This window comes from Bufo gargarizans, unplaced genomic scaffold, assembly GCF_014858855.1.
Source record: "Bufo gargarizans isolate SCDJY-AF-19 unplaced genomic scaffold, ASM1485885v1 fragScaff_scaffold_459_pilon:::fragment_2:::debris, whole genome shotgun sequence".
NCBI classification, from domain to species: domain Eukaryota; kingdom Metazoa; phylum Chordata; class Amphibia; order Anura; family Bufonidae; genus Bufo; species Bufo gargarizans.
In genome coordinates this window covers 95929-119740 of record NW_025334120.1, presented here as the reverse complement: position 1 = coordinate 119740, position 23812 = coordinate 95929, and the positions used below count along the sequence as shown (strand labels likewise).

At 43.1% G+C, this 23812-nt stretch overlaps 1 protein-coding gene across 2 annotated transcripts in view; it reads right to left on the bottom strand.

Annotated features, from left to right (window-relative positions):
- LOC122922544 (aromatic-L-amino-acid decarboxylase-like) overlaps positions 1–23812 on the bottom strand; it is a 287546-nt gene that overhangs the window by 226174 nt on the left and 37560 nt on the right. For both annotated transcript variants that reach the window (XM_044273181.1, XM_044273180.1), the window contains exon 2: positions 294–531. In XM_044273181.1, coding sequence (XP_044129116.1) covers positions 294–494 — 201 coding nt within the window. In that variant the 5' untranslated portion in view covers positions 495–531. The remainder of the gene's footprint in view (positions 1–293; positions 532–23812) is intronic.

The window sequence follows — 23812 nt, the reverse complement described above, 5'->3', positions numbered from 1 at the left end:
CTCACATATACTAATGTGCCAGAAACAGGAAGTTAATATCACCAACCATTCCCATTTTATTTAGGTGTATCCATATAAATGGCCCACCCCATTGGTAATTATTTTATACAGCACTGAAAACATTGTTATTAATCCTTTTTGATACTGTGTAACAATGTTTGTAAAAATAAATGTAAATAATAAAGTAAAAATTAATAAAATTTAATAAAGTAAAATTTTATTTTATTAATTCCCAGAGGACCCCTACAAGTTTAATATCTGTTATTAGTGATCTTTATACATGTAACTCTTACCCCAGGCATGATAACTCTCTCAACATCTTTCATGATATCTTCATATGTCTCTCCTTCTTCCGGGGCTGAATCTGGAATCATGGGTCGCAAGTATCCAGGTTCCACAGAAGGATAAACTTGCCTTAATTCTATCTGTTCAAGGTAATTTGTAATGTAGTCCACCATCTCCTTTCCTCTGTTTCTGAATTCTTCAGAATTCATGTTAGCGTATATATTTTTTTGGAGGTAGGTATAGGACCTGAAAAGTTAATCATTCGATATATTATTTGTAGCTATAGTTATTGCAGTTTAGAAATTATTTTTACAAAAATCACAAATTAAGCTATTAAAATGAAAGGGGTTGTCCAGCAGCAGAAAGACATATTTTACTTTTTATGTTTTTAATGTTAAATCATTGAATTTACTAATAGTATTTTAATTTGTGTGGATCATCCTATTTCAGACTTCCCCTCATGGTCCCGACAGCTGAATATCTGTGTTCGTTCCGACACAGGCGGTGTTATGCTTGAAGGGGCTGGCTGCCTGGCTTATTTCAGACATATGACCATATGTATTATGCACAAAAAAAAAAAAGAAAACTAATGACATCTGTTTTCTTTGCAGATCCATTGTAACGATGCCTGTCCTTGTTCGCAAACTGGACGAGAATAGGACATCTATTTTTTTGGGAAGCGGACATATGGAATGCACACAGTCATTTATGTTTTTTTGCAGCACCATTGAAATTAATGGTTTCACATAGGGGCGGCAATAAAAACTAAAAACTTAATGAACACAGACAAAAATATAAGTTTGTGAGCATGAGCCCGAAGCCAGGCCACTTCTTTGTATTTACATCAGTCATGAGGAGAAGGCAACAGGCTGTCAGAACAAATGCAAATGTGCAGCTGCTGGAACTACGAGTAGGTGGAGTCTGAAATAGGACAAGCCACACAGATTTAAACCATAAAGTATATTAGTAAATTTAATGATTTTACATTTTATAAGCAATAAACAAGTTTTGCCAATAGACAACCCCTTAAAATGTGTTATTTGATGGCCCTTTTGAGAAATTAAAAGCTATCAGCATTTAAAACAATGCTAATGGTGTTACTCTATTATAATGATATAAAATGTTATAATATTTCAAAAAAAAATTCTAATGAAAAAATACTGTACATCATTGTTAAATATGAGAACAAAAATTTGCACATCGCTTTGTCACACAAGAAAAACATATCACATAAAACATGGAATGTAAAAAGCATAAGTCCTTTGTGATCAGTGGTTATTAACCCTTTAAGGACCCAGCCATTTTTCACCTTAAGGCCATTTTTAGAAAATCTAATGTGTCACTTTATGTGGTAATAACTTTAAAACGCTCTTACTTATCCAGGCCATTCTGAGATTGTTTTCTCGTCACATATTGTACTTCATGACAGTGGTAAAATGGAGTCAAAATAAAATTTTTATTTATAAAAAAAATTCCAAATATACCAAAACATTTGAAAAATTAGCAAATTCTTATAATGGATAGTAATACCTCAAAAAATTGTTATTACTTTACATTCCCCATATGTCTACTTCATGTTTGGATCATTTTGAAAATTACATTTTATTTTTTGGGGAATTTAGAAGGCTTAGAAGTTTAGAAGCAAACCCCAATTTTTTCAGGACCAGTTTAGTTATGAAGTCACTTTCTGAGGCTTACATATTAGAAACCACCCATAAATCACCCTATTTTAGAAACTACACGCCTCAAGCTATTAAAAACTGATTTTACAAACTTTGTTAACCCTTTAGGTGCCCAACGAGAATTAAATAAAAATGGGAATGAAATTTCAACATTTCACATTTTTTTTGCAGATTTTAAATTATCTATTTTTTCTGCAACACATTAAGGGTTAACAGCCAAACAAAAACTGATGTATGGGTGCACAGCAGGCTTCAGAGTGGAAGGAGCACCATATGGCTTTTGGAGAACAGATTTAGCTGGAATGGCAATTGGGATCTTTGCCGCATATGAAGACACCCTGAGGTGGTCCTACAGTGGAAACCCCCAAAAAGTGACCCCATTCCAAAACGTACACCCCTCAAGGAATACTTCAAGATGTGTAGTGAGAACCTTGACCTCAAAGGTAATTCATGGAATTGTATATGAAAATGAAAAATGTTTTATTTTTTCCAGAAAAATTTACTTTAGGTCCATATTTTTCACTTTCACGAGGGGGAACTGGAGAAAATGCACCCCCTAATTTATTGCCTATTTTCTCCTGATTACAGCAATACCCCATATGTGCTTGTATACTGCTATATGGGCGTACCACAGGGGTCAGAAGGAAAGGTCACCAAATGGCTTCTTGAAGGCAGATTTCACCGGAATAATTGACAGGCGCCATCTTGCAATTGAACACACCCTGAGGTACACATAGAGTGGAAACCCCCAAAAAGTGACCCCATTCCAGAAACTAAACCCCTCAAGGAATATTTCAAGGTGTGTAGTGAGCACTTTGACCCACCAGGTGATTCACAGAATTAAGAAAAGCTTGGCTGTGAAAATGAAAAATAAAACAATTTTCCAGAAAAAGTTGCTTTACACTCACATTTTTCACTTTCACAAGGGGAAACAGGATAAAATGCACCACCACATTTTGTTCCCCATTTCCCCCATAATACGCGAAGACCCCATATGTGCTCAAAAAATTATGTATGGACGCATGGCAGGGCTCTAGAGTCAAACAGCTAAATATGGTTTTTGCAGGCCTGAATAAACAGACATGGATTTTAGCTGCCATGGTGCATTAAATAAATTCCCGAGGTCCCCAGAAATTAAAAACCCCAAGAATTGACCCTATTTCAGAAACAGCACCCCCGTACGAACCTTTTAAGGGGTGGAAAGGGCACTTTTGACATAACAGTTTTCTCACAGAAAAGAATATGTAGTGGTTGTTGGAAAGTGGATATGCAAGCGAGGTAGACTAAATCAGAGATAAAGTTGAAATATTACAGGGAGCATAAGGATGGAATTAAATCAATACTTCATGGATGAGTGGTATATTCTGAAACACTCTTGCATGCACAGGCCAGGTTTTTCAGGGCAGGTTTCGCAGTGGTAAATGGAGTCTTTCCTTATCCCCCTTTTGGAACACACCCTGCATCTTTTTTGGGTCCTTGCTGTCTGGGGGACTTGACCTGGAAAATGTTGCCCTGGTACAACACGGGCACCATAACTTCCTGAAGTACTGGGACCCTCCCAGGCTTGGGTTTGAAATATTAGGTCTTGATAGCCACCTTTTAGAACTGAAGGAAAGTTCCTCTGTGGCCTGCAGAATGAAATCGCATATACACATTGCACATGGCCATCTGTACGGCCAGCTTTTTGTACCACACTTTAGTTTTTTGTGTGGCACTGTAGAGATTCAGAAGTTGATCTGAAAGATCCATCCCTCCCATGTGCCTGTTATAGTCCAAGAACAGACTGGTTTAGGGACAGTGGCAGTGGTACCTCGTACAGGAGCAGGGAAACTGGCATTAGTGTGAATTTTGGTCAGTACAACGACGTCCCTTTTGTCCTTGTACTTAACCACCAGCATGTTATTCGGGAGGAGAGCCCTACTTTCACCCATTCTCAGTGGTTGCCCTACCAGGGATTTAGGGATTTTTGCGTACTGTGCCGCAAGCCACAGTACCTCTGGCAGTTAGGGACCCAGTGGCGTAGGTAGAAATAACTGGGACCCACAGCAAATTTTTTAATGGGGCCCCGCTCCCCCAGTAATTTTTTCACAACCCCTTCCTTTCATGCCACCCCCATTCCTGTGGCTAGTAAAGATCGCTCTTTCAGACCAGGCCCGGCAGCTGTTCCATCCGTGTTCTACACTGTCTATACTGTCACTGTATATCATTTCATTGTGTAATACTGTTGAGGGGGCCCTGAAAAAATATTTTAGTCCTCCTCCTCCTGGATGGGCCCCCTTCTGGGTCAGGGCCCCAAAGCAGCCGCTTCCCCTGCTTCCCCTATAGTTACGCCCCTGTAGGGACCTGAATACCACATAGAGGTGGCAACCTTTATCCAGCAGTGGGTACAGTAAGTCCCACACAATCTTCCCACTAACTCCTAGGATGGGGTGGTATTCTGGGGGTTCTACAAAGGAATCTTTCCCTTCATAAACGCGGAACTTGTGGGTGTACCCGGAGTTACTCTCACAAAGTTTGTATAACTTTATGCCATACTTTGCCCGTTTGCTAGGCAGGTACTGGTAGAATCTAATCCTCTCTTTGCCTCCCTTTGAACAGTAATACAGACTCATCTACACATACATTTTTATCGGGGTTGTACACTTCACCATACTTTGTGCTGAAGTGGCCAATGACAGGCTTAACTTTGAACAGACGGTCAAATGTTGGGTCGTTTTGGGGTGGACACTGTGCATTGTCATTGTAGTGTAGGAATTTCCGAATTGACTCAAATCGTTTCTGGGTCATGGTCTTACTGTAAATTGGAGTCTGGTAGAAAATGTCCGAACTCCAATATTGTCTAACGTTTGGCTTCTTTACTACGCCCATATGCAGCACAAGTCCCCAAAATGTCGTCATCTCTGCTGCACTTACTGGGGTCCAACCTTGAGGTCTAGCATATGACGTTGTGGGGTTCTTGGAAATAAATTGTTGGGTGTACAAGTTGGTTTGGGCCACCATCAAATTTACTAAATCTTCAGAGAAGATTTTGAAAAATACTCAGGAATTTTGGGCTGATAATTGTCAGGGGGAGGGATCCATGTGGGCTAACTCTGGGGGGCTGCCTCCTCTGCTACCCTGGGGCTCCTTCTAGAGGGTCCCTCATCAGCGGATGAGGATGATTATGGGGTAGAGGAAAGTGTCATCCTCTTCTCCCTCATTGGCAGACTCAGTATTGGAGGCAAGGATCTTCAGCTGAGTATACTCGTTGGGATGAATGGGACATTTTTATTTTATCGGGGTGTGACGTGTGAAATGTGTAAACCTTTATTTATTATCAGGGGTGTGTATGTAGTGTTTTCACACGTGAAGGGGCTTGTAATAAATTTGAAGTTAAGAAAATTTAATATAGAAGAAAAGTTGTAAAAAAAAAAAGTATTTGCGGCACAAAAAACCTTGCAGTGCAAACTGAGCAGACAAGATCAGTAACAGACACTACTGATCAGTGCTCAGTGGTTGCAAAATGCTTGTACGCAGATGGTGCGTTCGTGCAAAAACCTAAACTGACTCTAACTGAAACTTATATATATATCTAACTACAGTTCTTTTTTCACACCCAAAAAATAAATAAAAAACTCAAAAATGATGCTACTGAGGACACTACTGATCAGTGCTCTGCAGCATGTTTTTCTCTCTCTCTCTCTCAAAGTGGTGCAGAGCAAGCCACAAGCAGCACAAGTCCCAGCAAGCAGTACAAGTCCCAGCTAGCCACAAGCAGCACATAAAGGCACAGAACCTCTCTGCATGCAGTCACCAGCTAGAATGGCTGCATGCAGAGAAGTTCTGCCTCTTCCTGTGTAGCTATAGCGCTGCCATTGGCTGGAACATTGTTCCAGCTAATCGCAGTCTTGCCAGGGGACCCAAAACACTGGTGTCCCCTGCCTGACCTAGGAGGAGACCGGCGCTGACCAGTTCAGCACCTGCCACCTCCTAGCCCACCCTGATGACAGCTACCTGCGCTGCGATGTGACCGACACATTGATCGGCCAATCGCATCGCTTGGAGCTGTAGGGGGGCGGTGCAGCACCATGCTGCCATTACCCATCATGGCTGCCTGCTGGTAAGAGCCGGCATGGTGGCGCAATTCCCCCCCCCCCCAATCCTCCCCCAGAGCCCCGTGGACCTTGCGTCGTACATGTACGGCGCTGGTCCTTAAGTCACTTCTGGCTGCGCCGTACATGTACAGTGGAGGTCCTTAAGGGGTTAATGAATGAGGAACAATAAGGTAGTGGACATAATACCGTCTCCCAGTGGCTTGGGAGCCTTGATATCAACACTCATAGTATTTACACCATTAGGCCTCATGCATGGACGGGCAACATCCGTGCTGGCCGGGACGGATCGAGACCCAGTCAGCTTGAATAGGTCTGTGATCCGTCCGCACCGTAAAAAAAATAGAAGTTACTGGGTCTGCATCCATGATGCGGGGTCCGTGCCGTGTGCACGAGGCCTTATTGTGGCATAAAAACAAACAAAAAAAGCTAATTTTGGCTCATGCCATATTTGCAACTTTTCAGAAGTGGCGAAAAAAGGAGGTGGCACATTAATCTCCATTCACACCATATTTCAGACATGAATTTAGACAGAAATCTATGGCAGCCTCCAAGTCTGTTACACAGCCAATGGGAGGATGCGCCAAATTTATGACAGCCCTGTGCCTCAGCATAAATTTGGCGCAACCTCTAGTTGCTCAGGGGGAAACAAGACTGGCGATAAAAATGCCGGTTTTGATCAATGTCCCCACAAAATGTACTAAATACACTACCTGCCTCTCAAAGCAGCAACTCAGCATCAAACTCATTCATATAAACAAAGGGGGACATTTATTAAAGGGTTTCTGCAGTTTGTTTAAACTGATGATCTATCCTCTGGAAAGATCATCAGCATCTGATCAGCAGGGGTCCGACACCCGGGACTCCTGCTGATCAGCTGTTTGAGAAGGCAGCTGCGCTCCAGGAGCGCCGCAGCCTTCTCACTGTTTACCGCAGGCCCAGTGACGTCATTACTAGCATCAACTAGAGGGGGCTAAGCTCTGTTCACTTGAATGGAGCTTAGCCCCGCCCAGGCCAGTTGATACTAGTCGTGACGTCACTGGGCCTGTGGTAAACAGTGAGAAGGCCGTGGAGCTCCTGGAGCGCCGCTGCCTTCTCAAACAGCTGATCAGTGGAGGTCCCGGGTGTCAGATCCCCGCCGATCAGATGCTGATGATCTTTCCAAACAATGATCTTTAAACAAACTGCAGAAACCCTTTTAGACCATCATTTTTCACACTGTTCTGCCGGAGGAAGCTCTAAAGTTATGCATAGGTGCAAGCCTCTACACAAGTTTGGCACTTTGTCCAGCAGGCCATGTAACAGTCTTAACTCTACATTCGCTCCCATGCTGGCATAGAAAGTGATGACCCAGGCCTAATGATCCATCTGTTTCCCCACTAACACATGCCCCTTTTTCTCATCACTCTGGAAAAGTGTCATAAGTAGGGAAAAGTCACAGATTTGACCTAAAAAATGGTGTGCAACAATATCTGTGACTTTAACCTCTCAGGGACGCATGACGTACCGGTACGGCATGTTTCCCGAGTCCTTAAGGACCCATGACGTACCGGTACGTCATGGCTTTAATTCGCGATTACGGCGCCGCGGGGGTTAATCGGAATGGGACGCCGGCTGAAATCATTCAGCCGGCATCCTGTAATAGATCGCAGAAAACCGCAGGTCAATTCAGACCTGCGGTTTTCTGCGTTTCCGATCCATTCGGGTCTCCGGTGACCGGAAAAAGACTGTGATTACACACCACCAATCACAGTCCGTGCATTTGGAGAGACGGTGCTGGCCCTGGTGCTGAACGCCGCTGTCCAGGGTGCTGATTGGTGCAGGGGAGAGAGGCGTGAGATTCAAACTTCCTGCGCTCCTCTCTCCCCTCCTCTTCCTGTTCTGCACGAGCACCCGGCAGCACCATCCAGCACCAGCTGAGGGGCTGAGTCCCCCCTAATCGCCATCCATCACCCTCCTGCACCTATCGCCATCCAGGTAGGTTAGGGTCAGTGAGGGAGAGGCACCGTTAGGCAGGGAAAGAAGGGAAAAGTTAGGGGGGAAAAAAACTTTTACCCTAAACTTTCTTTGTTCCATCTTTCAGACCCCAGACCCCCCCCCCTGCCACTTGCCCCCCACCACCAGCCCCCCACCAGATACGGACCGGGAAAGAGCAGGCCGGAGTACCTCGGGAACTGGAGGCGCCCGGAACGTCCCTGGCCAACACTTTCCAGGTGTGGTCCCCCATACTGGAAAGAAGGGACGGACCCAAAAAAGATGCAGAGTGTGTCACAAGAGGGGCATATGGAAGGACACCACCACTCAATGTGACACGTGCCCAGATCATCCGGGCCTCTGCGTTATCGATTGCTTCAGGGAGTATCACACTTCCATGGAGTACTACATTTTTATAATCCCCAACAGTCCACTAGAGAACATAAAAAACTATGGCTCTCAGACTTTGGAGACACATAAACATTTTTTTCCCCCCAAAAAAATATTAGTTTTAGAGCAGGCATCCTCAAACTGCGACCCTCCAGATGTTGTAAAACTATAACTCCCAGCATGCCCAGACAACCTACAGCCATCAGCAGGGCATGGTGGGAATTGTAGTTTTACAACATCTGGAGGGCCGCAGTTTTTAGGATGCCTGCTTAGTGTCTCCAAAGTCTGAGAGCCATACATATTGGGCATCGTCGCGTGCGTAAAAGTCATCGCTATAAAAATAACAATTGACCAAACCCCTCGGATGAACAGCGTTAAAAATATTAAATAAAAACGGTGCCAAAACACCCATTTTTGGGCAAAATTTCCATTTGAATCCTTTTTTCCGGTAATAAAGCAAGGGTTAACAGCCAAACAAAGCTAAATATTTATTGCCCTGTTTCTGTAGTTTGCAGAAACACCCCATATGTGGTCGTAAATGGCTATATAGCCGCACGGCAGAGCATAGAACGAAGGGAACTTCATATGGTTTCTAAAAGGCAGATTTTGATGGACTGTTTTTTTTAAAACTATGTCCCATTAGAAGCCCCCCTGATGTAGCCTAGACTAGAAACTCCAAAAAAGTGACCCCATCTAAGAAACTACACCCCTCAAGGTATTCAAAAGTTACTTTACAAACTATGTTGACCCTTTAGGTGTTCCACAAAACTAAATTGCGAATATAGAAACAATTTTAGAATTTACATTTTTTGTTACATTGCCTCAAAAAAGAGTAATGTAGAGCAACCAAAAATCATATTTACCCCTAAAATAGTCCCAAAACAACAACCACCTTATCCAGTAGTTTCCTAGATGGGGTCACTTTTATGGAGTTTCTACTCTAGGGGTGCATCAGGGGGCTTGAAAGGGTACATGGTGTAAATAAACTAGTCCAGCAAAATCTGCCTTCCAAAAACCATATGGCGTTCCCCTTCTTCTATGTCCTGCCGTTTAGCCAAATAGTAGTTTACGACCACATATGGGGTGTTTCTGCAAACTACAGAATCAGGGCAACCCATTTTGAGTTTTGTTTGGCTGTTAACCCATTTTTTCCAGTAATAAAGGGTTAAAATGGAAAATTTTCCAAAAAATAGAAATGTCTAAATTGTTTCTCCATCTGCCATTAACTCTTGTGGAATACCTAAAGGGTTAACAAAGTTTGTAAACCCAGTTTTGAATACCTTGAGGGTTGTACTTTCTTAGATGGAGTCACTTTTTTGAAATTTCTATTCTAGGGGTGCAACAGGGGGCTTCAAATGGAACATGGTATAAACAAAACAGTCCTGCAAAATGTGCCTTGCAAAACCCATATGGTGTTCCCCTTCTTCTATGTCCTCCCGTTCGGCCAAACAGTAGTTTACGACCACATATGGGGTGTTTCTGCAAACTACAGAATCAGGGCAACCCATATTGAGTTTTGTTTGGCAGTTAACCCTTGTTTTATTCCTGGACAAAATGTATTATATTGGAAAATTTTCCAAAAAATAGAAATTTTGAAATTGTTTCTCCATCTGCTATTAACTCTTGTGGAACACCTAAAGGGTTAAAAAACGTTTGCAAACCCAGTTTTGAATACCTTGAGGGGTGTACTTTCTTAGATGGAGTCACTTTTTTGAAATTTGTATTCTAGGGGTGCAACAGGGGGCTTCAAATGGCACATGGTATAAACAAAACCAGTCCTGCAAAATCTGCCTTGCAAAACCCATATGGTGTTCCCCTCCATCTATGTCCTCCCGTTCAGCCAAACAGTAGTTTACAACCACATATGGGGTGTTTCTGCAAACTACAGAATGAGGGCAACCCATATTGAGTTTTGTTTGGCAGTTAACCCTTGGTTTATTCCTGGAAAAAATTGATTATATTGGAAAATTAAAAAAAAAATAGAAATTTCGAAATTGTTTCTCCATCTGCCATTAACTCTTGTGGAAGACCTAAAGGGTTAATAAAGTTTGAAAAAACTGTTTTGAATACCTTGAGGGGTGTAGTTTCTAGAATGGGAGGTTTCTATTATCTAAGCCTCACAATATGACTTCAAACCTGAACTGGTCCATAAAAAGTGGGATTTTGAAGATTTCTGAAAAATTTCAAAATTTGCTTCTAAACTTCTAAGCCTTGTAACATCCCCCAAAAATAAAATATCATTCCCAAAATGCTACAAACATGAAGTAGACATATGGGGAATGTAAAGTCATCACCATTTTTGGGGGTATTACTATGTATTACAGAAGTAGAGAAACTGAAACTTTGAAATTTGCAAATTTTTAAAAAATTTTGGTAAATATGGTATTTTTTTATGGAAAAAAAATAAACTTTTTTTACCCAATTTTAGCAGTGTCATGAAGTACAATATGTGACGAAAAAACAATCTCAGAACGGCCTGGGTAAGTCAAAGCGTTTTAAAGTTATCAGCACTTAAAGTGACACTGGTCAGATTTGCAAAAAAATGGCCAAGTCCTTAAGGTGAAATAGGGCTGAGTGAGTTCTTAAGGGGTTAATACACCACAATGAGTCATATGAGTTACTAATATCGCCAGGGGCATAACGATCACAGTTGCAGACTGTAAGACTGCGTCCCATCAGAGCACTCTTCTCATCTGCATCACGTGCGTTCCAGCCCAGTTAGTCAGGCTTCACCCATTTAATTTGTGAAAAGAAATTCTAGGAGGGCTGCTCCAGGGCCTGATAGATGTTGGAGTGAATGTGAAATGATTGTTCGGTGCCCAGCATGATGTACAGTGACAGTGCCTAGCCACATTACAGGTGAATGGAGACTGTGGCCAGTGGAAGGACACAACTAGGGCCCAGGATAGGCATATTAGTATGTGTGGGGGAGGGATATTATAACCAGAGAACAGGAGGTGTAACAATCACAGTCACAGAGGTTGCTACCAGGCACAGTGGGGGGGGGGGGGAGTTAGGGGGGGGCCCTGATCCAAAGTTTGCCCCAGGGCCCATAGAACTCTAGTTTTACATAAAAAATAAAAATAAAAAAAAGAGCATGGATCGCACATCTCCATGCTATGCAATGATCTATTATTGTTTCTCAGTGTAATTGCCTCATGCACACGGCCGCTGTTGTGGTCTGCATCCGAGCCGCATTTTTTGTGGCTCGGGTGCAGACCCATTTACTTCAATGGGGCCGGAAAAGATGCGGACAGCACGGGCACCGTCCGTGGGGTAGGCACACGGGGATCGCAGACCCATTCACTTGAATGGGTCCGCGATCCTTCTGTTCCGCAAAAATATAGAGCAAGTTCTATCTTTTTGCGGTGCGGAAGCACGGAATGGAACCCAGAAAGCACTCCGTAGTGTTCCGTTCTGTTCTTCCGCTCCGCATCTCTGGATTTGCGGACCCATTGAAATGAATGGGTCCACCTCTGTGATGAGGAATGACCACGGAACAGTGCCCGTATATTGCGGATCCGCAAATGCGGTCAGCAATACGGCAACAGGCATCACACGTTCTAGGTGCATTCACACGACAGTATAAATGGATCTGCATCCATTCCGCAATTTTGCGGAACAGATGCAGACCCATTAATTTCAATGGGGCCGCAAAATATGCGGATAGAACACGTGTGCTGTCGGCATCCGTTGTTCCATTCCGTGGCCCCACAAAAGAGATAGAGAGGACAAGTTTAGGCATTCTCTATATAGCGCTGGCCATGTGCGGTCCGCAAATTGCGGAATGCACACAGCCGGTATCCATGTTTTGCGGATCTGCAATTTGTGGACCGCAAAACACTTACGTTCGTGTGAATGCACCCTAAATAATAGTATACCAAGCCCTAATCTACATACTGTACACGAGGCATTAGTACACGTTTTGATCACTCACCACGCCAAGGTTGCTCCTCTGAGTGGGTATTTAATCTAAATTGATGCAGCACCACATGGCAGCCCCCACCCCCTCAATGCCACATCAGCAGGCGGAGCAACCCAGTCATTCAACAGCCCTCTTGGCACTGGGTAGTACCAACCCACAGGCACGGCAAAAAGGCCGGTGTCAGCAACCGCCATACCAGGGCAAGTGCCGGGGCCCACAGCTCCTGCGGGGGCCCACAACACAGCTGCCATAGGCCAGAAGCAATGAGCGCTTCCATCAATACAGATGGAAGTGCTCATTGCCAATAATGAGCGGCAAATTCGCAATATTTCATGAATATTTGGGCGAATATTCGTTATATATTTGCAAATTTGAGAATTCGTGATATATAGTCATTATTTTCTTGATTGTGAAAATTAGCAATCAAAAAATTTGTGATAAAAATTGGCGATCAACACTACTCTTATAAAGTCAAAGATAGTGCAGCCTTCTCATTGTCCCACAAGCAAGAAGCAGTGAGGGATCATGGGTTCAGATGAAGAAAAAATCTAGAATATTTGCGAATACGAATATATATAGCACTATATTCTATTTCATTGAGCCGCCAGCTCTTCAAAGCAGCAGCAGCATGATGTCTTCACACATCGTCCTGCTGATCTATATAGGAGGAAGAGCGGGGCAGGCTAGAAATCAGCCCTGCTGCTCCTACACAGCAGCGCAATGTATCACAGTATCCTGCTGATGGGGAGCGCAGGTCATGGAGGGAGCCAGGTTATTTTTTTTATTATTTTTTTTATTATTTTTTTTCACTTTCTATGAAGGGGCACATCTGGGCATAACCACTGTGAAGGGGGCACTGGGCACATATCTTAGCATATCCACTGTAAGAGGGCACATAACTTGGCATATCTACTGTGAAGGGGGCACATATCTTGGCATATCAACTGTGAGGGAGCACATAATTTTGGGATATCTACTGTGAAGGGGCACATATCTTGGCATATGTACTGTAAGGGTGCACATATCTTGGCATATCTACTGTGAGGGGGCTCATATCTTTGCATATTTACTCGACAATGTTGAATAAGCCACGGCACTCCAGAGGGATTCCAATCAATTTCTTTATTACACCTTGTGTAGCAACGTTTCAACCTGATGGGAGCTTGACAAAGACCATCAGGTTGAAACGTTGCTACACAAGGTGTAATAAAGAAATTGATTGGAATCCCTCTGGAGTGCCGTGGCTTATTCAACATTGTCTATTACGGAAATCCCAGGACCAGGATTTAATGCTACAGGCACCACCGCGTACTGGATCCGCTATAATAATAGTGAGTAGTGCTGGCCTATTTTTCTATCTGTGTTTGCATATTTACTGTGAGGGGGCACATATCGTGGCATATCAACTGTGAGGGAGCAAATATTTTTGAATATCTACTGTGAAGGGGGCACATATCTTGGCATATCAACTGTGAGGGAGCACATAATTTTGGGATATCTACTGTGAAGGGGCACATATCTTGGCATATGTACTGTAAGGGTGCACATATCTTGGTATATCTACTGTGAGGGGGCACATATCGTGGCATATCAACTGTGAGGGAGCAAATATTTTTGAATATCTACTGTGAAGGGGGCACATATCTTGGCATATGTACTGTGAGGGGGCACATATCTTGACATATCTACTGTGAGGGGGACACATATCCTTGCATATCTATGTGAGGGGGCACATATCTTGGCATATCTACTGTGAGGGGGCACACTGTTGTACCAAACTACAGTGAAGGTTGTACAATGAGAGCAAAACGACTGTAAGGGGGGGTGCCAGAGAAAGGACCCACCCCGGGTGCCAAACACGGTAGGCACGCCAATGAAGCAGGGAACTATTTGCTCCCCGCTCCACCATTGAGCCCCCAGAGTTCCACAGCAGCAGCAGCATGATGTCCTCACACATCGTCCTGCTGATCTATGTAGGAGGAGAAGCGGGGCATGCTGGGAATCAGCCCAGCTCCTCCTACACAGCAGCGCAATGTGTCAAAGTATTCTGCTGATGGAGAGCGCATCATGGGAGGAGCTAGGTTATTGTTTGTTTTTTTCACTTCCTGTGATGGGGGCACATCTGGGCATAACCACTGTGAAGGGGGCACTGGGCACATATCTTGGCATATCCATCGTAAGAGGGCACATATCTTGGCATATCTACTGTGAAGGGGGCACATATCTGTCACAGTCCCTCAGGTGACCGATGTCAGGAAATCAAGGAGATTGGCTGAGCGTGGAGAAATCTAACAGCCTCTTTGATTTCTCTTGATTCAGTAATAGGGTTAATGACCACTTCCCTTTTCTCAGCTGTTGCTCAGTGGTCATCACTTCTACCCTTTATAGTCTAACCCCACCCTTCTGACTATGCGGTTGATAGCTTTATTTGGGTTTGTCTGAGCTGGTGTGAGATCCTCTCTAGTGTTCCTGTTCTTCCATCTCTACAGAAGTTAAGTGTCACGTTTGTTTATATTTGTTATATTCCCTGTTGTTGTATCTGGGCCTGAGACAGAGACTTCCATTCATCCATCTGGGGAGGAATGGGTTGTCTCTGGTCCTATACTTATTCCAGGGCCTTATAGGGAAATGATGGCATAGGTATTCTTCTTATGAATATTCCTACCTTCAAGGTCTATTCATATTGATAGGTAGTCAGGGCCCTGATTAGGGTTGTCTAGGAGGTGATCTGTTTCTTCCCTAGTTTCCAGGCTCAGTTACTGTTCCGCTTCCCTCCTATGTTCAGTGTGGAGTTTTCCCCCACACTGATCGTGACATTATCAACTGCCACAAAAACCGCCATTTTGTTCAGGTCAGTGCAGTTATGGATCATATGCCTGTACTGGTCGAAAAGCTGTAGGGACTGTATTTGGAGGTAGCCTTACCTCCACGTGACAGTCTTATGGATTCAGAGACCACAGGCGGCTGATTCCGAATGTGGGTACCAGGTCTGGCTTACCTTGAGTCGGCTAAACGACTGAATCCAAGGCAGGCTAGATGGTCGCTGTTTTTCACCAGATTTAACTTCATTGTCACCTACCGCCCTGGAGTTAAGAATGTCAAGGCGGATACTTTGTCGTGCAGCTTTCCTGGGAGGGGGGTGATTCTAAAGATCCTAGTCCTATTTTGTCTGAAGGGGTAGTCATATCTGCCCTATATCCTGATCTTAAGGCTAAGATATTGGAGACCTGTTTGAATGTCATATAACTGTTAGATATATTGTGTTCACAGAAGCAGATAAGATTCATTATATGATGTGAGGTAAGTTCAATGACACAGCAGAAACAACAGAAAGTATAGCGTTAAACTGTTGTTGCTGGAAAGGAGTCTAGACCAATTACAGCCACCCTCACACACAGCAGGAGTATTTGCCTATCACAGCCAGCCTCACACACAGCCTGTGTGGGAAATTCCCTAGCAGGAGCTGCTAGAAATTATTATTCACCAGAGAGAGAAGCTGAACATACATTTACTCCACTAAGAGCTGTGTTTTATGCAAGCAGATAGGCCAAAATAGGTATTTTAAACAGTTATATAATATTCCTACTGTTTATATAGTGATTAGAACTGTATACTGAATCAGTTATATGTGTGTTTACTTACAGTCTCAGCAATTGCAAACTACAAAGTTCACAATCCAAATTAAAATTCCATATTGCAATCCAAATTGCATACAACCATATCAGATCATAACCAATCTGTAAATAGTTACTGCTAACTACATATTGCAAATTGCGACCAAATTCAGCAAGTGAACTATTAGTTAGACCTCAGATATACCTCTCAGAGAGATCATCATAAAGTGCTTAAATAACTTAAAGTGAGAGTACAGATACTCAAGAAAGAAATATGTCCACCATTTTTTGTTGAATGACGAGATTGAACAGTTGAACCACCATCTTATGCATACTGCCATTTTGTGATATCTTTTAAACACGTGTTATGAAAATGGACTATCTGCTGCGTAGGCGGCAGTGTTATATATGAAGAAAAGTTGAAGTTAATAAAGAAGTTATTTCAAGCATTTGGTGTGCTCTTTAAACATACTGTTTCCACAGAACGGCGCTACAGGAATTACAGAGTAAGGCCTCATGCACACGACCGTTGTGTGCATCCGTGGCCGTTGTGCCGTTTTCCTTTTTTTTTTCGCTGACCCATTGACTTTCAATGGGTCCGTGGAAAAATCGGAAAATGCATCGTTTGGCAGCCGCATCCGTGATCCGTTTTTCCTGGCCGTGAAAAAAATATGACCTGTCCTATTTTTTTCATGGCCAACGGTTCACGGACCCATTCAAGTCAATGGGTCCGTGAAAAAACACGGATGCACACAAGATTGTCATCCGCGTCCGTGATCCGTGTCCGTGATCCGTGTCCGTTTTTGCCTCATAGACTGTTTGGTTAGACTAAAAAGTCAGAGATATCAGAATTCTTCTAATGCCAGAGCGCAAAAGGCACTTCATAGTGCTGCACCTGCCACAGTGAAACTACTGCCCTCAGAGGGAGAATGGATAGTGCTCCTCAACTTGCACAGTAGAGAGCGCTTTAGAGCAGCAGAGCACCAGCATATACCACTGCGCAGCAACTGTTCCCTGAGCGAGCAAAGAAAGACACCTCAGCGGAGCTACCATAGAGGCCATAGAACGTGTGCATTAGTCAAACTGCAGCCAACTCTTAAAGTGGCAGAATAGCAAAGGCAAAATAGTCAGAGAAAGAGCGCCAACCCTCCTGCGATCCCTAGAGAGAGAAAGAGACGCATGGTGGGAGGCCAAAGTCCAGAGCTTCAGTGTCCGCACCGCTATCCACGAAGAGGCCACGTTCTGCAGCCAGCTAGTTCCCATCACTAGACCCAAAGCTTGCAGCAGCGTATCCAAGCCAGCACATCACAAGTCAGCGTATCCAAGCCAGCGCATCGCAAGACAGCGTATCTAAGCACAGATTATCGCAAGTCAGCACAGATTATCGCATCACATCAAGAAAAGACAAGCCTCCTTTAAGACTGACATTTGTTCCAGCAACCTACAGATCACAGTATCCTGCTCTTCAGAATAAGGTCAGAACTTTCCTTTATTACTTATCATTGCATATAGGCTTTGGTATAAAGAGACATTTTCGTGTTTAGGAAAAAAGTAAAACAAAGGACAGTTTGTATTACACGGACTCTAAAGTATTTAAAGTGAAAGTCATGTATTCCTTGCATCTATTGCTATTGCATTTAAACTGAAAGTCATTTATTTCTGCATTTGTCAGTATTGTATTTAAAGTGAAAGGTTCGTTAATATTCGTATTGATTGTTATAGCATTTAAAGTAAAATGTCTAAACCTGATATTACTATGCCACTGTTAGAGGATGCAAAGATAGATAGAGTAGAGGAAGAAGAGAAAAATAACCTATTCTGTGTTAGAAGAGTCTGATGCAGCATTAGTCTTACCTGAAACAAATATAGCCCAAACAGATTAACTAAAACATTCATCACGTGCCAGAAAACTGACCCCAAAGATGCTGGAAAATTTGGAGCAAGAAGCAGCATTAAAAGGAAAAAAGTTCACCAGAATGTATGAGAAGTGGAAATTATACATTAAAGGCATTCGTGGAAAGTTAAAACAAGAAAGTAGGGTGGTGCAAGTAGGCAGGGACAGGGGACCGGGTGGCAGCTCAAGGGGTGCATCTCCTCTCTATCTTGATTCCCGTGACTCTACTCGTGACACCCAGATTCACCAGGATGGTCTTGGTGGTGATCCTTGGATTCTTTTGAGCCTCTCTAACGATCCTCCTGGCCAGCACAGATGTCAGTTTTGGCTTCCGACCACGTCCTCTGACATTTTCCACAGTGCGGAACATCTTGTATTTTTTTCTCAAATGTAAATAAAAGCTGAGAAATGTTTTTTTTTTTCCACCATAATGCCTCTTGTACATTGTCTTATTATCTTTTGGGAGACACCTATGGCATTTCCTGTCCAAAAATTTTGCTGGTTGAATAAAAGTAACTTTAAGTCAAAATTTGCCAGGGGTATGAATAATTATGGGCAGCACTGTATATAAAATCATTTTTACACTCAATAAAACCACCCAGAGATATGGGACAGGTATATTGCGGACATGCTAGCGGCGATCTAGCCGTGCATGTCCGCAACTCTATATGGTAAAAAGATGTTGCAGAAGTGAGAGTACAGATACTCCAGAGAGAAATATATCCACCATTTTATGTTGAATGACAAGATTGAACAGTTGAACCACCATCTTATGCATACTGCCATTTTGTGATATATTTTCAACACGTGTTATGTACATGGACTATCTGCTGCGGAGGTGGCAATGTTATATATGAAGAAAAGTTGACGTTAATAAAGAAGTCATTTCAAGCATTTGGTGTGCTCTTTAAACCTACTGTTTCCACAGAACGGCGCTAGAGGAAGTACAGAGTAATAGACAGTCTGGTTAGACAAAAAAGTCAGCAATATCAGAATTCTTCTAATGCCACAGAACAAAAGGCACTTCATAGTGTTGCGCCTGCCACACACTCTACCCTTCTGACTATACAGTTGATAGCTTAATTTGGGTTTGGCTGAGCTGATGTGAGATCCTCTCTGGTGTTCCTGTTCTTTCGTCTCTACAGAAGTTAAGTGTTGTGTTTGTTTGTATTTGTTATATTCCCTGTTGTTGTATCTGAGCCTGAGACAGAGACTTCCATTCGTCCATCTGGCGAGGAATGGGTTGTCTCTGGTCCTATACATATTTCAGGGCCTAGGTATCCTGCTTATGAATATTCCTACCTTCAAGTTCTATTCATATTGATAGTTAGTCAGGGCCCGGATTAGGGTTCTCTAGGAGGTGACCTGTTTCTTCCCTAGTTTCCAGGCACAGTTACGGTTCCCCTTTCCTTCTGTGTTCAGTGTGGAGTTTTCCCCCCACAATGATCGTGACAATATCTTGGCATATTTTCTGTGAAGGGGGCACACATCTTGGCATATCAACTGTGAGGAGGCACATATGTTGGGATATCTACTGTGAAGGGGGAACATATCTTGGCATATGTACTGTGAGGGGGCACATATCTTGGCATATCTACTGTGAAGGGGGCACATATTTTGGCATATCTACTGTGAAGGGGGCACATATCTTGGCATATGTACTTTGAGGGGGCACGTATTTTGGGATATCTACTGTGAAGGGGCACATATCTTGGCATATCTACTGTGAGAGGGGCACATATATTGGCATATCCACTGTGAGGGGGCTCATATATTGGCATATCTACTGTGAGGGGGCACATATCTTGGCATATCTACTGTGAGGGGGCTCATATCTTGGCATATCTACTGTGAGGGGGGCACATATCTTGGCATATCTACTGTGAGGGGGCACATATCTTGGTATATCTACCGTGAAGGGGCACATATCTTGGCAGATCTACCGTGAGGGGGCACATATCTTGGCATATCTACTGTGAGGAGGCAAATATCTGTGAGTAGACCTGAGGGACTGAAACACTGTGTAGAAAATAAAAGTAGGCACATAAGGACTGACTCACATATATCCACTCTGTAGCATGCTCTGTGTAAAGTATTTAATCTATAATACATGCAGTTTCATTGCTGTAAGCGCCGTGCAAAATGCCACAATGGGTCCCACTGAGACGTTATCGCCCAAGGGCCCACATGACCCTGGAGCAGGTGTGGCAGGTGCAGCACTATGAAGTGCCTTTTGTGCTGTGGCATTAGAAGAATTTTGGTATCTCTGACTTTTAGTCTAACCAAACTGACTATTACTCTGTAATTCCTCTAGCGCAGTTCTATGGAAACAGTAGGTTTAAAGAGCACACCAAATGCTTCAAATAACTTCTTTATTAACTTCAACTTTTCTTCATATATAACACTGCCGCCTCCGCAGCAGATAGTCCATGTACAAAACACATGTTAGAAAGATATCACAAAAATGGCTATATTGGCTATATTTCTCTCTTCAGTATCTATACTCTCACTTTAAGTTATTAGTATGCAGCTATTAGTGACTATTTGCAGATTGGTTGAGTATGATCTGGTATGGTTGTAATTGTATGGTTTGTTAAGTAGTTCACAGTTTGCAACTGTAGCTAGCAATTTGTAGTTTGTAATTGCTGGAACTGTAAGTAAACACACATATAACTGGTTCAGTATACAGTTCTAATCAATATACTAACAACAGAAACATTATATAACTGTTTTAAATACCTATGTTGGCCTCTTGTTCCCATAAAACTCATCTCTCTGTGGAGTGAATGTCTCTTCAGCTCCTGTCTCTGATAAATAATTATTCTAGCAGCAGGAGCTGTCTGTGAGGCTGGCTGTGATTGGTGAAAACTCTTGGAGCTGTATGAGAAGCTGGCTGGCTGATTGGTCTAGACTTCTGTCCAGCAACAACAGATTAACACTATGCTTTCTGTTGTTTCTGCTGTGTCACTGAGCCTACCTTACATTACAAAATGAATCTTAAAGGCATATTATCTTTTTGAACACAAAATATAACAGTTATATGACATCCAAAACATGATGTCACAGTAAATAACTCTGCTTTTGTCTTTAACACATAAACATAGGAACTGTATTAAGGTTACTAGCAGGATTAGCTGTATACACATATAAGCCTATACTAGCAACCTATGACAGGTCTTATCTGGCCAGCTACAGCAGGCCCTGCACAGCACCATGTGAACAGATGTCAAGAGACAACTTTTTCATGTGGTCTCAGAAACTAAAACTCAGGCCTAATAGGAATTAATAAATCTTTCTGCAGTCTCTTACTAATTAAAATCACCTGGGGCAAATGGAAGGCGTGCTGGTACCATGGGAAAGAGACAAACACTGGTAAAACTTAAAAAACAAAAAGAGAAAAAAAGCATGGATCGCATATAGGGTTGCCACCTATCCCAAGAAAAAATATACCAGTCAAGTTAATCCACCCCCCAAAGAGTGTGTGGTTTAACACAGGGTCGCTATGTCATAATGTGGCTCTTAGAATAATTAGTGCCCCCCAGAATGGATAATGCCCCGCATTAGTGCCCCCGGTAATAGTAATGCCTCTATTAGTGCCCACCAGAATAATAATGCCCCCATTATTGCTCCCCCCAGAATTAATAATGTCCCAATTATTACCCCCAATAATTAATAATGCCCTCATTATTGCCCCCCAAAATAATGCCCCAATTAGTACCCCCACAGTTAATAATGCTACCATTAGCGCCACCAGAATTAATAATGCCCCCATTTGAACCCTCAAGAATTAATAGTGCCCCCATTAGTGCCCCCTGTAATAGTAATGCCCCCATTAGTGCCCCCCAGAATTAATAATGCCCCTAATAGTGCCCCCCAAAATTAATAGTGCCCCCGTTAGAGCCACCCAGTAATATAAGTGCCCCCCAGTAATAGTAATGCCCCCCTGATCTACTAATGCCCCCTCTGTGCAAAAAACAAACAAACGTACCTCGTCCATTTGATTAGGCCATGGTGAACACTCGCTGCTCACTGGAAGCTCAGGACAGGGTCTGCGCCCCAGCGTGATTACGTCTCGCAGGTCCTGTCCTGCACATCCAGTGAGCAGCGAGTGTTCACTGCGGTGCGATCAAATGGATGAAGAGAGTGCTTTTTTTAAAAAAATTTTACTTCTTAAGGCCCCTTTCACACAAGTGAATTTTCCGCGCAGGTGCAATGCGTGACGTGAACGCATTGCACCCGCACTGAATCCGGACCCATTCATTTATATGGGGCTGTGCACACGAGCGGTGATTTTCACGCATCACTTGTGCGTTGCGTGAAAATCGCAGCATGTTCTATATTCTGTGTTTTTCATGCAACGCATGCCCCATAGAAGTGAATGGGGCTGCGTGAAAATCTCAAGCATCCGCAATCAAGTGCGGATACGGTGCGATTTTCACGCGCGGTTGCTAGGAGACGATCGAGATGGGGACCTGATCATTATTATTTTCCCTTATAACATGGTTATAAGAGATAATAATAGCGCTCTTAATGCAGAATTCATAGTACTATAGGGCTGGAAGGGTTAAGAAAAAAAAATAAAAAATTTACTCACCTTAATCCACTTGTTCGCGCAGCCGGCATCTCTTCTGTCTTCTTCTTTGAGGAATAGGACCTTTGATGACGTCACTGCGTTCATCACATGGTCCGTCACATAATCCATCACCATGGTAAAAGATCATGTGACGGACCATGTGATGAGCGCAGTGATGTCATCAAAGGTCCTATTCCTCAAATAAGAAGACAGAAGAGTTGAATTATTTATTAATTTTTTTAACCCCTCCAGCCCTATTGTATTATTTTCCCTTATAACCATGTTATAAGGGGAAATAATACAATCTACACCGAACCCAAACCTGAACTTCTGTGAAGAAGTTCGGGTCTGGGTACCACATTCAGTTTTTTTTATCACGCGCGTGCAAAACACATTGCACCCACGCGATAAAAACTGAACAACGGAACGCAATCGCAGTCAAAACTGACTGCAATTGGGTACCTACTCACGCGGGTTTGCCGCAATGCATCCGGACCTTATCCGGACATGCTCGCCTGCAAGAGGCCTAACACAAGTGGGAGCTTCCACAATGGAAGCGCTCATTAGTAACAGCCCATATAGGAAAATACCAGGTGGCAACCCTAATCACACATCACCATGCTATGCATCGATCTATTATTGCTTCTTGGCACAATTCATATAATTTCTCAGCATAAATAATTGAATACCAAGCCCTAATCTACATACTGTACATGATGCATTAGCATACATTTTGATCAAAATGCATACCCACTCACCATGCCAAGATTGCTTCCATGAGTGGGTACCTACTCTAAATTGGTGCAGCACCACCAATATAAGCCATTACATTCTTGGTAATAGTATGCAGTCAGCCACTTTCACATCGTTAACATTTTGCATCAGTATTTGTCATCTAAAACCAGGAATGGAGCCAAGACAAAACATGTAATGGGAATATTTGTTATAATATTATTATTATCACTCCTGGTTTTTACTGCAGAAAAATACTTGAAAGTGGCCATAAACAGTTTTGTTTTCTCTTGGCAGGAGGTAAGATAGTTATACTGCACACTAAGTTAAAGGGGTTGTCCGGGTTCAGAGCTGAACCTGGACATATCCCCATTTTCACTCAGGCAGCCCCAATGACTTGAGCATCATGTTCATGGCCTGATGCTCTCCTTTGCCCTGTGCTAAATCGCGCAGGGCAAAGGCATTTTTAAGAGTTCCGATGACAAACCGGGCCCTCCATGGGGCTGCCAGGAAGCCCTGTGACGTCAGCGGCACTGATCAGAGGGCTTTAGCGCTGCCCTAGACAGTAAAACAGCTAGGGCAGCGGTAAATCCCGGCCATCATAGCCAGTGAGTCACCGAACACACTGCAGTGTGTTATGATAAACAAAAAA